Here is an 18,753-nt window from a genome sequence, read left to right as displayed (position 1 = left end):
GAGGAGAAAGAGAGAGAGAGAGAAAGAAGAGAGAAAGAGAGAGAGAGAGAGAAAGAAGAGAGAAAGAAGAGAGAGAGAGAGAAAGAAGAGAGAGAGAGAGAAAGAAGAGAGAGAGAAAGAAGAGAGAGAGAGAAAGAAGAGAGAAGAGAGAGAGAAAGAAGAGAGAAGAGAGAAGAGAGAAGAGAGAAGAGAGAGAAAGAGAGAGACACACGTCGTCCAGCTCCTGAGCCCAGCACCCCAACTGACCCACCATAGTGCCAAACTAAAAAGGTACCTAGGGAGAGCCTAGATTAGGAAGGGACACTCAGGGAAAGTTAGATTTTTTTTTTTTTCCTAAAAAGTTTTATTTTTTTTGCGTTACCCTGATTGGGTGACTGGGGTCCACAGCATACTCAGCTGTGTGACCCTAGACACCCCCCCCCCCCCCCCAGGGGTGCTGCAGCTCGCCCCCCTAACCCATCCACACACTTTTTTGGGGGCGCAATACTTTTTTTTGGGGGGGGGGGGGGTTTTAGTTTTTTTTCTTCCTGTTAGGTTTAGGGTAAGTACGCGAACACCCGTGCCCCCACACACACACACACTAAATAAAGTTTTACACACACACTCCCCTATAGCCCGCCAGACGTTCTCGGCCGAGGAGGCATATGCCCTGCTTGCCTCCGACTCAGAGAGCCCCAGTGAGAACGAGGATGACCCCACTTTCCTCTTGTCATCTGCGTCCTCATCATCTAGTGATGATGATGAGCCCCCAAGGCGGCGGAGACGCCGCCAGGCGGAGCAAGGGGACCCCATGCCAGGGACCCTGTGGCCCACACTAATATGAGCTGCTCTGGGGCTCGTACTAGTTTTCCGGCCAACCAGATAAGTCCACCTGAGCCCCCTACCAGTGAACTTGCACGGTGTACCCCTAGAGGATTTTGAGCCTGTGATTCCTGATTTTGTTGGCCAACCAGGAATCCAGATTCCCACAGAGGGCTTCACTGAATATGACTATTTTAGTCTTTTTTTCAGTGACCACTTTGTGTATCTGATGGTGGAGCAAACAAATATGTTCGTCCAACAGTTCATTGCTAAACACCCGCCCTTCACAGTCTGCGCCACCACAATCTTCCCCCCTCCCCTCCGCCCAACCATATAGTTGGTGTAGGAGCAGTGGTACTCCTACTTAGGAACCTTGTCCCCTGATGAGCTATGGGGTCTTCTACAGTTAGAGGTTTTCTCCTTTAGATGCAGATATATTCCTATATGAAACACGTAGGTACATCGAGTATATCGCTATATTAGCTTTTACCACCTTTACCTTTTGATACACCCCTGGTCCACTTTCCCTGTCCCAACAGGGCCACCTAGGGTAATTAGTTTAGGGTCAGGTTCCGGACGAGGCCACCCCTTGCGGGGATAGGACCCCGTGTTAGGAGGCTTACTTTAGGGCATAACAGGCCAAGTAGGGCATAAACAGGAAGAGATTCTCCCTGTGGCCCTCCATTACTGAGTGACCGTCTACCTGAGGATTCGTTCAAGTTTAAGAACTCTCTGTTTGCGCACCGCATGAGTGGGTCCAGACTGTCCTCCATCTACCCTTTTCTTTGCCTATTGGCATGTCTATAGACCTTCAGGCACACCGCCGTGTTCTTGTCTTTATTTACGTTTATTGGTCTATCAGTCCCACTCCCACCCTACTCAGGGGCAGCATTGTGGACTCGACCAAAGGCAACCAGGTACACTAGGTTGTCTGTATTGTATGTCCGTAAGAGGTTCCTATTCCTATCACAGGGATCTTAATCTATAACATTAAAAGTTAGGTTTTAACACGTTGCTGCCCCCTTGATTTCACATAGTCTTAACTGCCGAGCAGTATTGGGGTTGAGTGCCACTGCACCATTCTCCCCTGAGGGACCACCCTTCATATTTCATTATTAGCAGTCTGCAGTAAAAGGTACAGTTGGGTGTTAACCAGTTAGGGGGTGTGCCTGCAAAGTCTGAGAATGGCAGCACTGACAGGATAAAGTGACACTGTGTAGAACTGGTTACTACCCCTCTGTACCCTTTCTACAGACTGCTAGAAATTCAGTCATAAGTTCTAGCTAAAATAAAGGAATAGCACATCAGAGTCATAAGAATAGATGCTCCATTATTGTTATTAGAGGAGGAATGCATGTAGCTATTAAAAGAGCATGTCAGGAGTGGTGACAAGGCTTTCAAACATAAGATGCTGTCTATATGTGGATACTCTGTCTTATTCTATTTTCATCATGGACCTCATCAGTATCTTCCACACAAAATAATGTTCTCCCAGTCTGATCATCTGAGGAAGTATTTGAGTCCTCCACCTGCCCTTCCTCACTAGTGTCCGATCCCAGCAACTGAACTTTTTTCGCCATGGATGAACCGGGCAATACTCTATTAAACTGCTCCATAGATGAGCGGACGTCTGTTTTAATTAAATCTTGTATATTCTGGAATAAAAGGTGGAGATTCCTCCGCAATCACGCCTGACAACACACTTTAATATATGACTGGCTCAACTTATTTTTAAGTATGCCATTCTCTGCCCTATGACTAGTGTGGGGGTGTAACTAGTTAGCTAGAACAAAACATGACTCCACATCAAAACAGGTCCTTTCAAAATAAACCTCTCCTGACCAAGAGAGATACTGGGGTACAACCCCTCTTACCCCACTAGGAATACCGTGCCAGTATAAGAACCATGTTCCTGCCGATCACTGCACTGACCAATCTCTACCTCTTACTGCATGGCTGGTGTGAAGATCACAATTTAGGGAAGGAATTCACACTATTCAGGGGTTTGCTGCCTCTGCTCCTTCCCATGACGGTTAGCTGGCGTCCTGTCTTGTAAGGCGCGCACAATCTACCCGATGAAGTCTCCACCCTATTTCCAGCTCCCAGGTGGAACGCACCAGTCACTTCCGGGGCCCTATGATGCTGCGGTCCGAAACCACTGCTGCCTCCCACAGCAGCCATTTTCCATCTGCCTGTAGTAAGGAGTAGAAATGATCGCCCCCAACCAGACCACCACCCAGCTGCAGCAGAAAGTAACGAGACTCCAGGGCTCCAGATGGTGGCCAAAAAGGTCGCCAATGCGACTTAGAATTGCAAAATGGCGACAAGAATTTGCAGTCCTGTCACCATTTGCACCTAGACCCTCAGCTGCTCTGCCGCTTTAAGAAAGGTCTTGCATCCAGCAGACACACAGCAATCCAATAACAGAGCTCCGTACAGTACAGAACTCTGTTATTAGTGAGGAGGCTGCTGATTGGTCAATATCAGCGTGCTGCCATACCATTGGCTACTCCTCTCACACCCCCCCCCCCCCCTTCTCCAGCGCTGAACACAGCATCTTGCTTTTCAGTTATGAAAACAGGCAGTGTGCTCACTGCTGACTGCTCCATAGACAAGGGGCAGCTAAAGTAGACGAGTTTTTCAGTCATGCGACGCACGGAGGTGAGCGTTCTGCGTACACTGCGCCATGTGCTGAGGGTGCCCTGTGCCCCCCCCCCCCCCCCCCCCTGTAAGGGGTAAGTGGTGGAGAAGAGAGGGCAATGGTGGATAGCTGCGCTAAGCCACACACAGAATGCAGAGTAAAGCTGAGCTTTAAGTCTCTTCACACTAGCACATGAAAACGATTCCATAGCTGGGTTACGCAATTCTCACACGGCCTGGTACACTATGTGTGCTAAATAAAAAGAAAGGAATGCACTGTTGCCAGCATGACCAATCATCGCAATGTAGTGCAGTGTTTCAAATCGTGACAGTGAATGGGGTCGCATTGCAACCCTACAGTTGTGAGAATTATTGGGGCTGTCATGACAATGTGCAGGTCCCAAAATGACCCCTCTCACTAGTGGCAATGCTGCATTGCTACACTGTAAATTCTGGCCATGTGATGTTTGTCACAGCCAGAGGCCCCTTGCAGACTAGCGTTTCTCCCGCAACGAGTCCGCAACGTAGCTCCCGGCCTGACCTCCCAGCGCTGCCGGGGGTCACATAGCATTATATTGATTTATGATGCTATGTAACCCGTACAGTTCTGGAATGTATTGGATAACACTGACCTAATGCTGTCCGTGTTATCCAATACATTCCAGAACTGTAAGGGTTACATAGCATCATAAATCAATATAATGCTATGTAATTCCCGAAAGTGCTGGGAGGTCAGGCCAAGTGCTTTGTTACGGACTTGCTGCAGGAGTAAAGTTAGTCTGCAAGGGGCCAAAGTCACCATGTAGCCCCAGGCTTATCTAACCTGTTATGTAATAAATGGCCATTTGGGACAACCACTTTAAACCCCTTTATTTTTTTTATTTATTTTTTTGTGCGCACTTAGTCCATCCTTTTTGTATGCACAGTACGGCTGATGTGCAGGAGAGGTCCAACAGCGCTCCACATTAAAATATGGCTGTTACCTGCCAGGCTTCAGGTGGAGTCTTGACAGAACAGCAGGGTTAGGGCATGTAGCATCGCAGACATGGCGAGCGGGAGAGGTCGCAATTAGGAAACAAAGTTTTATGCGAATAGACTTCGGATGTTTCATCCGAAGTCGATTCGCTCATCCCTAATCGCAACAACGACTGTACAAGCGTCATGAACACCTGTACAGACAGTTTTTCTCCCTAAAAAATGGCTAATGCCGACTGCTCATGAAGTGCCAGGGACAGCATGGCGGGAACGGAGCCTCTGCTGAGTAAAGACCAAGTGCCCAGGTGATGTCACACCAGAAGTGCCAGCGTGCCCTGCAGGCTTCTATCTGCTGCTGGGAGCTCAATGTGGAGGTTTATGAATGGAAAAACTAACCCAAGAGGCTAAAGAAAACCCTGTTTCTGACCCTTATGTTACAACAAAAATTTGGCGACTACCAAAAATTTCATTTGACTCCTAAACTTTGCAGATTAGGAGCCAATGGCTCCTTGATGTTTTTTTTTTTTTGTCTGGAGCGCTGGACTCCCCAAGTAACCCCAGAGGGCAAAAGAAGAACACCGGACTATTTAGAGGCTTCTAGTGGAGACTTACGCTGACAGGTAAGCTCCCTTTGGTGTCAGCTTAAATCAGAGACCCTGCAGCCCCAACCCGGATCTTGGAGAGTTCCAATCTTGTCCTATGGACAGAAAACTGAGGAGGAGCATGAGGCAAATCCTTTTAATAGATCTTGGAAGTTCCTGTTTCCTGTCCAGATGGGCAATGGCCTCTCACTGGTGCTGTCATGGGGAGTAATGGAAAATACGGTAAATACACCCTGAACTACAAACAAGAAAACTCTGGCTGGGAGAGCAAAAACACAGAATTTAAAAAAAGGCCAAGGCAGCATATCAAGGCATGGACTGAGACTATCTATGGTTACACAATAATACAGAGAATAAATGGGAAAGTTTAAAAAAAAAAAAGAGGACCTTTTATGTTTTTTATTTTAGATAAAATCCTTTACTTGATGCTGCCACCCTGCATGTTTTTTTAAATACATCACTCCTATGCCCCGCTGTGTCCCCCTGTAGTTTTCCTCACTCAGTATGTTAATACTGAGTTACTGAGTATTAGTACAGGGAGGAGAAGACGCCAGGGTTTCTCAATGGGAGTCTCCTTCTCCCTGACGGTGCCGCGATCCAATCACAGTGGAGAGAGTCACAGCCAGAGAGAAAAATAAAGAGCTCACCTTATCCCTGGCTATGACTGGACAGAGGCACAGCCAAAGAGAAGGAGACACCCATTGAGAAACCCTGGCGTCTCCTCCTCCCTGTACCAATGCTCAGTATTAACATACTGAGCAGGAAAACTACATGGGGGCACAGTGGGGCGTAGGAGCGATATAATAAAAAAAAAAAAAACACAGGCAAGGTGGCAGCATCAGCGGGAGGTAAAAGGTATTTAACGGTAAATGTGGCCTCATGTGGCTTACAGCTAGTGTGAAAGACATTTAAAAAATATCCATTAATAATAAACATGAAGGGGTCCAGCAGTAGAAAAATCAGCAGGTTGAAAAAGAGCAACAAATCCCCCAAAATTCTTGAAATATATAAATTCTGAAAACACCAAGGTCAGAGCAGATAGGTCCCCTAAATAACGGTAATGGGGGGGGGGGGGCACTGAAGATAAGGAAAAGGCAGAGTTGCTAAATGTTTTTTTTAGCTCTGTGTATACAAAAGAGAAAGGAGACGATATTGGTGATGCCAGGGCTATTAGCCAATTGAGTATATTACTGGATGTACTAACTGTAGATATGGTCCGCCCAGATAGATTACACCCAAGAGTTCTTAACCGCCTCCGGACCGCCTAACGCAGGATCGCGTTCCAGAGGCGGCAGTCTCAGGCAGAGTCACGCATCAGCGCGAGATTTCGCTCAAAGCCGGCCCGCGCATGCGCATCGCGGGCCGGCAAAAGTTAGAGGGGTATTACATCACCAGCCTGCCAGCCAATGATCGTCGCTGGCAGGCTGGCGATTTTCAAAAAAACGAATCACAAGCCATATAACACCTTATATTTATAAATATAAGGTGTTAAATGGCTTCTGTGCTCCTCTGCTGGTCCTTTTGGTCGGTTGGTTCCAGCAGAGGAGCACACATCACTGTGAGTACACCCAACACCACACTTAGCGCCCAGATCATACACCCATTTCTAAGACAGGCTTGCTTTTTTTCTTGGGTAGTCTCAGGGAATACCCCTAAATTTAGTAGTCCAAAATGTCAAACAGGGGGTATTCTTCTGAAGAGGCCTACAGGCTTCTGACCCAGTCGGATGAGGAATGGGAACCCTCATCTGACGAATCCAGCGGGTCAGAATATGAACCTGTAGAAAGCAGTGGCAGTCTGACCCAAAGTTCGGACGAGGAGGTTGAGGTCCCTGATAGCACCAGGCGTACCCGGCCCCTTGTTGCTAGACCACAGGTTGCGCAGGATCCGCTTCAAGGGCATCAGAGTGGGGCTGGCGCTGTCGGATTACATGGTGAGGCATACACCAGTAGCGCAGCCCACCCTGGACCTAGTACTAGCACTTCCGTACAACATGGTGAAGTGGCGAGCACCAGAAGGGCAGTTGAAGCTGGTACGATGGCACGTGCAATAGTTACCCCGTCGCAGCCACCGCACAGACAGGCCCGTAGAGCCCCTAGAGTCCCTGAGGTGCTGGCAAACCCTGATTGGCAGCCCCCAACATCAGCCGCACCAGTAGTTCCCCCTTTCACCGCCCAGTCTGGAGTTCGGGTTGAGACAGCTCAGATCGGTTTGGCACTGGGATTTTTGAGCGGTTCTTGACTGCGGAGCTCTTGGACTTAGTCGTGGCAGAAACAAATCGGTATGCCCCTCAATTGATAGCCGCCAACCCGGGAAGCTATTATGCCCAGCCTTTCCGGTGGAAACCCGTCCAAGTTTCCGAATTAAAAAAATTTCTGGGCCTTCTCCTCAACATGGGACTAACCAAAAAGCATGAATTGCAGTCATATTGGTCCACGAACCCAATTCATCACATGCCCATGTTCTCTGCTGCTATGTCAAGGGCACGATTTGAGGCCATCCTGCGTTTCCTGCACTTTAGCGACAACACCACCCAGCTTTTGACCGGCTCCACAAAATTCGGCCCCTCATAGACCACTTCAATAACAAATTTGCAGATTTGTATACCCCTGAGCAAAACATCTGCGTAGACAAGTCCCTTATACATTTTACCGGGCGCCTTGGCTTCAAACAATACATCCCAAGCAAGCGAGCCCGGTATGGGGTCAAATTGTATAAGCTCTGTGAAAGGGCCACAGGCTATACCCACAAATTTCGGATCTATGAGGGTAAAGATCAGACCCTGGAGCCGGTCGGTTGCCCTGACTACCTGGGGAGCAGTGGGAAGACAGTCTGGGACTTGGTGTCACCCTTATTTGGCAAGGGGTACCATCTTTATGTGGACAATTTTTACACAAGTGTGCCCCTCTTCAGGCATTTGTTCCTAGAACAGATTGGCTGCTGTGGCACCGCGCGACCTAGTCGCCGGGGCTTCCCCCAACGGCTCGTTACCACCCGTCTTGCAAGGGGGGAGAGGGCTGCCTTGTGTAACGAAGAACTGCTCGCAGTGAAATGGAGAGACAAGCGTGACGTTTACATGCTCTCCTCTATTCACGCAGACACGACAATACAAATAGAACGGGCAACCAGTGTCATTGAAAAGCCCCTCTCAGTCCACAACTATAACCTTCACATGGGAGGGGTGGACTTCAATGACCAGATGTTGGCTCCTTATTTAGTTTCCCGACGCACCAGACGCTGGTATAAGAAGGTGTCTGTATATTTGATTCAATTGGCTGCCTATAATAGTTTTGTTCTCTACAGTAAGGCTGGGAGAACAGGATCCTTCCTCAAATTTCAGGAAGAGATCATCGAGAACCACCTGTATCCAGGAGGTTCCGTGGCCCCATCCACCAGTGTAGTGAGCCGTCTACACGAGCGACATTTCCCCAATGTCGTTGCTGGTACCTCAACCCAACCGTCACCCCGAAAAAGATGTTGTGTCTGTAGCAGGAGTGGAATAAGGAGTGACACCCGCTATTTCTGTCCTGATTGCCCTGACCACCCTGCCCTTTGCTTAGGGGAGTGTTTCCGGAAGTACCACACACAGGTACACTTAGCATAGGGATTGCATCTCACAGGACAGGCACACAGGGCTATTAGGGCCCTTTCACTCACAGCTGCTGCAAACCTCTCCTTTCACCTGGGATAAAGTGCATAATGTACTTCGCCACATCTTTGGGCGATTTGCGCTTTGCACATTGTCCCATGGGGAAGGAGAGGTTTGTCCTATAAAAGGTAAAAAAATAAAAAAAATAAAAATAAAATCACTGGTAAGCAAAAAAGTTAACGTTCTGTTCAAAAAGTTAAATAAAGTTTATATGTTCCGTTCAAATGTTATTATAAAGTTAATAAATTTATTGCGTTGCGGCCTGGTTTATTCTTTTTTGTTTTGTTTGTTTTTTAACTTCCAGGTGGACCAACCGATCGACTAGCTGCAGCACTGATGTGCATTCTGACAGAAGCATGGCGCTGCAAGACGAGATTTCTCCTCTTCAGTAAAAGATACGTTTGCCGAGGCATATGAGCTGAGGGGGCGGCGGTGTTCATATGCTTTGGCAAACACTTTGTACTTAAAAAAAATAAAAATTGGGGAATGTGTTTTGGGGTGTCATTTTACATATACCCATGCAGGGTGAGATAAATATCTCGGTCAAATGCCAACTTTGTGTAAAAAAAAAAAAAATGGGAAAAGTCGTTTGCCGAGATATTTCGCTCACTCAGCATGGGTATATGTAAAAAGACACCCCAAAACACATTGTCCTACTTCTTCTGAGTACAGCGATAGCAGATGTGTGACACTTTTTTGCAGCCTAGGTGGGTAAATGGGCCCACATTCCGAAGAGCACCTTTCGGATTTCACAGGGCATTTTTTACACATTTTGATTTCAAACTACTTCCCACACATTAGGGCCCCTAAAATGCCAGGGCAGTATAACTACCCCACAAGTGACCCCATTTTGGAAAGAAGACACCCCAAGGTATTCCGTGAGGGGCATGGTGAGTTCCTAGAATTTTTTTATTTTTGTCACAAGTTAGCGGAAAATGATGATTTTTTTTATTTGATTTTTTTTTCTTACAAAGTCTCATATTCCACTAACTTGTGACAAAAAATAGAAACTTCCATGAACTCACTATGCCCATCAGCGAATACCTTAGGGTGTCTACTTTCTGAAATGGGGTCATTTGTGGGGTTTTTCTACTGTCTGGGCATTGTAGAACCTCAGGAAACATGACAGGTGCTCAGAAAGTCAAAGCTGCTTCAAAAAGCGGAAATTCACATTTTTGTACCATAGTTTGTAAACGCTATAACTTTTACCCAAACCATTTTTTTTTTACCCAAACATTTTTTTTTTTTTTATCAAAGACATGTAGAGCAATAAATTTAGAGAAAAATTTATATATGTCGTTTTTAAAAAAAAATTTACAACTGAAAGTGAAAAAGGTCACTTTTTGCAAAAATTTCGTTAAATTTCGATTAATAACAAAAAAAGTAAAAATGTCAGCAGCAATGAAATACCACCAAATGAAAGCTCTATTAGTGTGAAGAAAAGGAGCAATAAACGGTGAAAGTAGGGTAGTGCAGAAGTGTAAAAAGTGGTCTGGTCATTAAGGGTGTTTAAGCTAGGGGGGCTGAGGTGGTTAAAGGACGTCTTTCACCTAAAATCACCATTATAGAACACCAACATCAGAATCTCCATTACATTCCCCATATTGCTGCCCATTGCCGATTTTCTCAGAAAAACACTTATTCAATATGTTAATTAGCTTCTATAGGTGTCCAGGGGTGGCTTTCATGCGGCCATTGCCCAGGCCTGTCTGTGCTTTTCATACGAACCCCCTCACCTTTAACCCCTCTGGCCCGCCCTAGGTTCTTCTGATTACATCCTCCTCTTAGTGAGGAGTCCAGCGCCATTCAACAGATATGCCGCGCCTGCGCACTTCGTTCCTCATTATGGGCAGAGCCACAAGATCTTTTAATGGACAGGTGCCGGCCCGTACATCCGATCTAGCTGGCCTTGTGCCTCTGCCCATAATGGGGAATGACGTGCGCAGGCGTGGAGAATCTGTTGAATGGCGTTGGATTTCTCACTAAGAGGAGGACGTAATCCGAAGAACCTAGGGTGGGCCAGAGGGGTGAAAGGGGAGGGGGTTCGTATGAAAAGCAACGAGGGGCCTGGGCAATGACCGCATGAACGCCGCCCCTGGGCACCTTCAGAAGCTAATTAACATTGAATAAAAGTGCTTTTCTGAGAAAAATCTGCTATGGGCAGCAATATGGAAGGTAGCATTCTAATATAGGGAATGTAATGGAGATCCTGATGTTAGTGTTCTATAATGGTGATTTTAGGTGAAAGACTCCCTTTAAAGAAAATACGGGGACTAAATGTCTTAGCATGTCATGTGGCCATTCGACCACATGGTGGCAATATTTCTGTTAGATATTATTATAGTCTGCAATGGTAAATAATAAATAATAATAATAATAATATTAATAATAATAATAATAATAATGATACTTTTTCTTTTGAGATACTGTTAGTGACTTGTTCAAGTTCTCCCTTTCACAAGAGTTTATGCTCTCTCTACCTACCCGTAGGAGATGGAAGTCTTGTATTGCAGAAATCCTTGTTACAGCAATGTGCAGCATTATATACTTCAGTATTAATGTGGGAAGCACACATGAATGGTCTGTCTGCAGGAAATAGATCGGCATTGGCAGCACACAAGCTGTTATGGGTTTCTTTCCCATCTTGTATTATTAGACTTGCTATGCACAATCCATCAGTCTCACAGGTCTGATTGTCCTTCATACAGTGCTCACAATGACATTTTAATGCTGAAAGCAAAAACAAAGAAATTCATGAACCTATAAAAAAAGTTACTTTAGTTACATAAGTTAGACATACCATGTCATAATTTTCAGTTCAGTTATTTACATTGCAACAACATATACTGCACAGCTGTACAGTGTGTATACACACACACACACACACACACACACACATACATACTGTATGTGTATATTAGGGCTGGTGCAGGTATATCGAAATTTCGATACCCAATCGATACTTTTGTCCCGGTATCGATACGATACCGGGATTTCAATTTTTTCGATGGTGGGCTGCGCAGTCTAGCATCTCTGAACATGAGCGCGCTTCTGTCGGCGCGCTCATGTTCTCTCAGCACCACAGGGGAGAAGGAAGCAGTCTCTCCCTCCCCCTGTGCTGCTCCTGCTGCCACCAATGAGAAGAGAGGGGCGGGCGCACTGCGCCACCAATGATAGGACTTTTCCTGGGTACAGACAAAGTAGCAGGCTACACAGAGCGGCGCCCAGAGATGTCCCAGCACTTACTATTATTCCTGGGTGCCGCTCAGTTCGCCCGCTGTGCCCCCATTACTGTTTCCTGCTCCATATGCTAATTATTATCGGAGCAATGGGGGGGGAGACACCAGCTTCTCTCCTGGGCGTTCTTTCTCCCTGCGCTGCGATTGGACAGCGCTACAGCCACGGAGAAGGAACGCCCACTAGAGAAGCTGATGTCTCCTCCCCATTGCTCCGATAGTAATTAGCATATGGAGCAGGAGACAGTAATGGGGGCACAGCGGGCAAACAGAGCGGTACCCCTAAGGGGGGAAATAGTTATTAAAGAAAAAGTGTAAAAAAAAAAAAACACACACACACCAAAATATTAAGTATATATCACCCAATTTCACATATAAAATATATAAACAATAAATAAACATATCAGAACGCTGGAACAAAAAAAAAATTTCAACTGCGCGATTCGCCATTTTTTAATATGCGGCATGCACGTGGCTTTTTGTTTATTTTTTTGTGCGGTATCGATTGTCGCAATACTTTTTTATGGTATCGAAATCGAATCAAAAATTTGGTATCACAACAACTCTAGTGTATATATACACAAATATACTGTATGCACCCCTTTATTAGTGACCTCCACAGTGGTTGCCCCTTTATTAGTGACCTCCACAGTACCCCATCTCCTTAACAGTAAATTCCACAATGATGGTGGCGTCATATGGGTCCCTCAGAATCAATGAAAGAATACCTGCCTTTGCGCATGCAAGTAGATAAGGATTATTATTTATTTTTTTAACTCCTCAAATGCCATTTTGAACCCATTTTTAATGGCCATTTGACCGGTACACTCCTGTTTCTGAAAAGACAACCCTTTGAGGGTAACTGCACACTTTACATTCATTTTTCCACACAGATTTTTGTGCGGAAAAAATACAGCATAACACAGTACTTGCAAAGTAAATGAGATCTGACAAATCTCATGTATACTCTGCATATTTTTTCACATGTGGAAATTGACCTGCCATGTGGATTTTGAAAGGGTAAATTACTCTTACCGGTAATTGGATTTTCCAATAGCCTCCACAACGGCATTCCCAGGAGGGTGTCCCCGCCTCCAGGACAGGAAACAACGAGGAAGCACAAGATTTAAGGAGCCTCCTCCCCTTACCTTACTAGTCAATAAGAGGACACAGAAGTGATGCAGAAAAAATTATATATTATAGTAAACAAATTACATCATTCGTCTACATTCAAAATTTGGGAGGGAAACCAGTGCCGTTGTGGAGGCTATTGGAGAATCCAATTACCGGTAAGAGTAATTTACCCTTTTCCCCGGCGCCTCCACAAAGGCATTCCCAGGAGGACTAACAGAGTAATCAATATTAGGGGGGCCACAGCAGATAGAACTTTTCGACCAAAGGACAAGTCCTGATCCCTTACTACATCTAGCTTATAGTGCCTGAAAAAAGTCATAGGGTTGGCCCATGTGGCGGCTCTGCAGATCTGTTTCAGAGAGACTGCTTTCGTCTCTGCCCAGGATGAGGCCACTGCCCTTGTAGAATGAACCCTCAATACCTCTGGTGGCTGACAGCTCTTGGCAACGTAGGCAGAGGATATTACGTTCCTAATCCATCTAGCTATGGTTGATTTGCTAGCAGCTTGCCCCTTATTAGGTCCCTGAAATTGCAGAAAGAGGCGGTCCGATTTTCTTAGCGGCTTAGTGGCTTGTAGGTAAGAAAGGACTGATCTCCTGACGTCCAGATTATGGAGAGTTCCCTCCGAGTCAGTAGATGGAGACTGAAAAAACGAAGGTAGGGAGACTTCCTGTTCACGATGGAATCTGGATACCACTTTTGGGAGAAAGGCAGGACAGTGCCTGAGGATTATACGATCATCCAGAATTGTAAGATAGGGAGGCTTGCATGAGAATGCTTGAATTTCTCCAACTCTTCTGGCAGAGGTTATGGCAACTAAAAATACCGTCTTCATGGTGAGGAGCCTTAGAGGGATATTATCAATTGGCTCAAACGGAGGAGTAGTGAGAGCAGAAAGAACTAGGCCCAAGTCCCAAGGAGGTACCACCGGACGAGGGAAGAAAGAAGTTCTTACTGCCCCCTTCAAAAAACGTTTGATCAGAGGGGAATCTGACAGTTTTACGTCCAAGAAGGCGCTGAGCGCGGAGATCTGTACCTTCAGAGTTGACGGGCGGAGGCCTTTTTCCAACCCAGCTTGCAGGAACTGAAGGACCTGAGGAACATCAGGAAAATCTACAGTCGTGGCCAAAAGTTTTGAGAATGACAAAAATATTAGTTTTCACAAAGTTTGCTGCTAAACTGCTTTTAGATCTTTGTTTCAGTTGTTTCTGTGATGTAGTGAAATATAATTACACGCACTTCATACGTTTCAAAGGCTTTTATCGACAGCTACATGACATTTATGCAAAGTCAGTATTTTCAGGGTTGGCCCTTCTTTTTCAGGACCTCTGCAATTCGACTGGGCATGCTCTCAATCAACTTCTGGGCCAATTCCTGACTGATAGCAACCCATTCTTTCATAATTACTTCTTGGAGTTTGTCAGAATTAGTGGGTTTTTGTTTGTCCACCCGCCTCTTGAGGATTGACCACAAGTTATCAATGGGATTAAGATCTGGGGACTTTCCAGGCCATGGACCCAAAATGGAAGAAGTTGCTGTTGGAGGGTGTTTTGGTACCATTCTTTATTCATGGCTGTGTTTTTGGGCAAAATTGTGAGTGAGCCCACTCCCTTGGATGAGAAGCAACCCCACACATGAATGCTCTCAGGATGCTTTACTGTTGGCATGACACAGGACTGATGGTAGCGCTCACCTTTTCTTCTCCGGACAAGCCTTTTTCCAGATGCCCCAAACAATCGGAAAGAGGCTTCATTGGAGAATATGACTTTGCCCCAGTCCTCAGCAGTCCATTCACCATACTTTCTGCAGAAGATCAATCTGTCCCTGATGTTTTTTTTTGGAGAGAAGTGGCTTCTTTGCTGCCCTTCTTGACACCAGGCCATCTTCCAAAAGTCTTCGCCTCACTGTGCGTGCAAATGGGCTCACACCTGCCTGCTGCCATTCCTGAGCAAGCTCTGCACTGGTGGCACTCCGATCCCGCAGCTGAATCCTCTTTAGGAGACGATCCTGGCGCTTGCTGGACTTTCTTGGACGCCCTGAAGCCTTCTTAACAAGAATTGAACCTCTTTCCTTGAAGTTCTTGATGATCCTATAAATGGTTGATTGAGGTGCAATCTTAGTAGCCACAATATCCTTGCCTGTGAAGCCATTTTTATGCAACGCAATGATGGCTGCACGCGTTTCTTTGCAGGTCACCATGGTTAACAATGGAAGAACAATGATTTCAACCCTTACCCTCCTTTTAACATGAAAAGTCTGCCATTTTAACCCAATCAGCCTGACATAATGATCTCCAGCCTTGTGCTCGTCAACATTCTCACCTGAGTTAACAAAACGATTACTGAAATGATCTCAGCAGGTCCTTTAATGACAGCAATGAAATGCAGTGGAAAGTTTTTTTTGGGATTAAGTTAATTTTCATGTCAAAGAAGGACTATGCAATTCATCTGATCACTCTTCATAACATTCTGGAGTATATGCAAATTGCTATTATAAAAACTTAAGCAGCAACTTTTCCAATTTCCAATATTTATGTAAATTCTCAAAACTTTTGGCCACGACTGTACACTTCCCAAAAAGGACAAAAAGGCATTCCAGGTTCTCAAGTAGATCCGGGAAGTTACGGGTTTCCGGCTTTTTAGCATCGTGGAAATAACCGCATCTGACAGGCCCTTCTGTTTTAGCAGGAGGAGTTCAGATTCCAGGCCGTCAAACTGAGTTGCTTTACACTGGAGTGATTTATTGGTCCCTGATGGAGTAGGTCTGGGTTTGACGGCAGTGTCCAATAAACTCCGGCTGATAGTTTGAGCAGGAGTGGAAACCAAGCCCTTCTTGGCCAGAAGGGGGCCACCATAATTACATGGACCCTCTCTTCCTGAGTTTTTACCAGGACTTTTGGAATGAGGCTGAATGGAGGGAAGGCATAAAAGGAGCTGTTTTGGCCACGGCCGGGAGAGGGCGTCTAGCCATACCTTATGATCTTTTTGCAAGAGGGAACAGAACCTTCTGACCTGCCTGTTGCTTTTGGTGGCGAACAGATCTAACACTGGGGTCCCCCACATCTGGCAGATCTGGCTGAAAACATGGTGATTTAGGGACCATTCGGTTTCTCTTATGAGATGTCGACTAAGATAATCGGCCACCACGGTTTTTTCTCCCTTGATATGCACCGCAGAAAGGGACAGAAGGCTTCTTTCTGCCCAACAAAAAATGTTTTTCGATACTTCCGCCAGTGAGCGACTTTTGGTTCCCCCTTGTTTGTTTACGTACGCCACAACTGTAGTGTTGTCAGTCAATATTTTTACGTGTTTTGGAGAGGAAGTTTTGTAAAGGGAAAGGAGAACTCTGTGGACTGCTGACAGTTCTCTTAAATTTGAGGAGGCGTCCTGCATGTCTTTCTCCCAGGATCCCTGAACTACTGATCCTGAAGAATGACCTCCCCACCCTGAGTTGCTTGCATCTGTTGTAATGACCATAACATCTCTTGGGCGCCAGTGAACTCCTATGCTCAGGTTTCCCTTTATTCTCCACCAAGTTAGTGACTGTTTTACCTGTCTGGGAACGTGAACCTTTCTGTCTAGAGATGAATTCTTTCCGTCCCATGAGGATAGGAGAAAGGCCTGAAGGACTCTTGTGTGACTTTGGGCCCACCTTACTGACGGGATTGTGGCTGTTAGCAGCCCCAGTACAGCCATGATGTCTCTTATCGAGGACCGATCCCTGCTGGAAAAACGAGACACTGTTTGGATTAAGTGAGATTGTTTGTCTTGAGGAAGGAAAGACATTAGATGCCTTGAGTCCAACAGTACCCCTAAAAAAAAAAAAAAAAAAAAAAAAAAAAAAACTTTTCCTGATTGGGGATAAGGTCTGATTTTTTGGGATTTATTATCCACCCTAGAGTTGTAAGGCAGTCCCGGATTTGCCTGAGGCGGGATTGTAGAAGTTGGCGCGACTCCGCAAACACCAGAAAGTGGTCCAGGTATGGAACGATCTGTACCCCCTGAAGGTGAAGAAATTTCGTGACCTCTGACATTTTTTAAAAAACTCTGGGGGCAGAGGATAGGCCGAAAGGAAGAGCTGTGAACTGAAAGTGGGAGAGTTTTCCTTGAAAATAAATTGCTATCCTTAGAAAACACTGATACCTGTGGTATATTGGGACGTGGTAATAAGCGTCCTGAAGGTCGACGGTAGCCATAAAGCAGTCCTGCGGAAGGATCTGTGTGGTAGATTTTATGGTCTCCATTTTGAATCTCTAGTAAACGATGGATTTGTTTAAGGACTTAAAATTTATTATTAGACGAAGGGAGCAGTTTTTTTTTTAATCAAAAATATAGGGGAATAGAATCCTTTGCAGTGTTGTTCTTCTGGTACAGGGATGAGGACTCCTTTGAGGAGTAACGTGGTTATCTCTGACTCTAGGGATGCCTGTTTTTCGGGCTGCTGTCTTTGGTTGATAAAGAAATGTTTTGGGGGTGGAGAAACAAATTCTAACTTTAGGCCTTCTCTTATGGCACGAGTGACCCAAGGGGAGGCATAAATTTCTTGCCAGGCGGAGGAGAATTGTTTTAGTCTGCCTCCTACCTGGATCAGCGTGTCACTGGGTAGGGCGGGTAGAGGCTTCTGGCTTAAAAAGGTATCCCCTTCCTCTACCTCTAGAAGGCTGCCATCTTTTTGATCCGTCCCTTTTACTCTGATCTGCTCTTGACCTTTTTTGATTTTGAAAGGAACGTCTCTGTTGATAGTAACGATTATCAGAGGGGAAACCTTTTTTTCTATCTGAGGCCATCTCCAGAATATCGTCAAGAGCGGAGCCAAATAACCTATCTCCCTCACATGGGATGGAGCATAGGCGGTTCTTAGATCCTGCGTCCCCCGTCCAGGAACGGAGCCATACCGCCCTACGGGTCGCATTGGCTAAAGCACTGCTTCTTGCAGAGAGTTTAACCAAGTCGGCCGAGGCGTCCGCTAGAAAATTAGATGCTCTCTTTAGGGTAGGAAGGGAGTTTAAGATTTCTTCTCTGGACGTACCCCCTGACAGATTGCTCTCTAGCTGATCTAGCCACACAGAGGGTTCTGGCCGTACAAGTGGACGCTATGCTGGGACGCAACATCGCCGTATTCGTCTTCCAGGATTTCCTTAATAAACTTTCGCATTTTTTGTCCATCGGGTCTTTTAGGAGACCCATATCCTCAAAACGAGGATTTCTTTGAAATACGGGCCACCGGAGCATCTATTTTGGGAGTTTTATCCCACAAATCAGAGTCAGACTCAGAAAAGGGGTATTTGCGCTTAAAGGCAGCCGATACAGTCCACCTTCTATCAGGCTCCTTCCATTCCCTGGAAATAAAGGCCCTTAATATTATTGTGGATGGGGAAGGACCTCTTCTTTTTTTCCCCCAACCCCTGAAAATTTTGATCGTGAAGGGACTGAGTCTCTTTTACATCTTCTAATTTTAGGGTAGATTTAATATCCTTCAGTAGGGATAGCGTTTTTTCGGGAAAGCACATAGGCCTCCCTGCAGCCTCCTCAGAGGATAAGGAGACCTGATCATCAAGTAACTCCTTCATCCAGATCCACTTGGTCTGCCAGATTTAGGGAACGGGAAGGCCCAGGGGAAAGCACCAATTGTCTAGAATCAGCCGCAGCTTTAATCTCTTCTCTAATGAGGGTTTGCATGGACTCCACGAAGGATAACCTTTTCAATACATCTAGGG

The 18,753-nt window shown here is 45.8% G+C and overlaps 1 protein-coding gene across 2 annotated transcripts in view; it reads right to left on the bottom strand.

The window, feature by feature from the left end:
• Positions 1–18,753, bottom strand: part of TGFBR1 (transforming growth factor beta receptor 1) — a 319,080-nt gene that overhangs the window by 285,498 nt on the left and 14,829 nt on the right. Inside the window, exon 2 of one of the 2 annotated variants that reach the window (XM_040431742.1) lies at positions 11,152–11,397. The exons of the other annotated variant lie outside the window; for it this stretch is intronic. Within the exon in view, the coding sequence (XP_040287676.1) occupies positions 11,152–11,397 (246 nt within the window). The remainder of the gene's footprint in view (positions 1–11,151; positions 11,398–18,753) is intronic. 2 annotated transcript variants of the gene reach the window in all.

This window comes from Bufo bufo, chromosome 5 (assembly GCF_905171765.1).
Source record: "Bufo bufo chromosome 5, aBufBuf1.1, whole genome shotgun sequence".
Taxonomy (NCBI): Eukaryota; Metazoa; Chordata; class Amphibia; order Anura; family Bufonidae; genus Bufo; species Bufo bufo.
The sequence above is the reverse complement of the archived record's forward strand: the minus strand, read 5'-3'. Positions and strand labels throughout refer to the sequence as shown.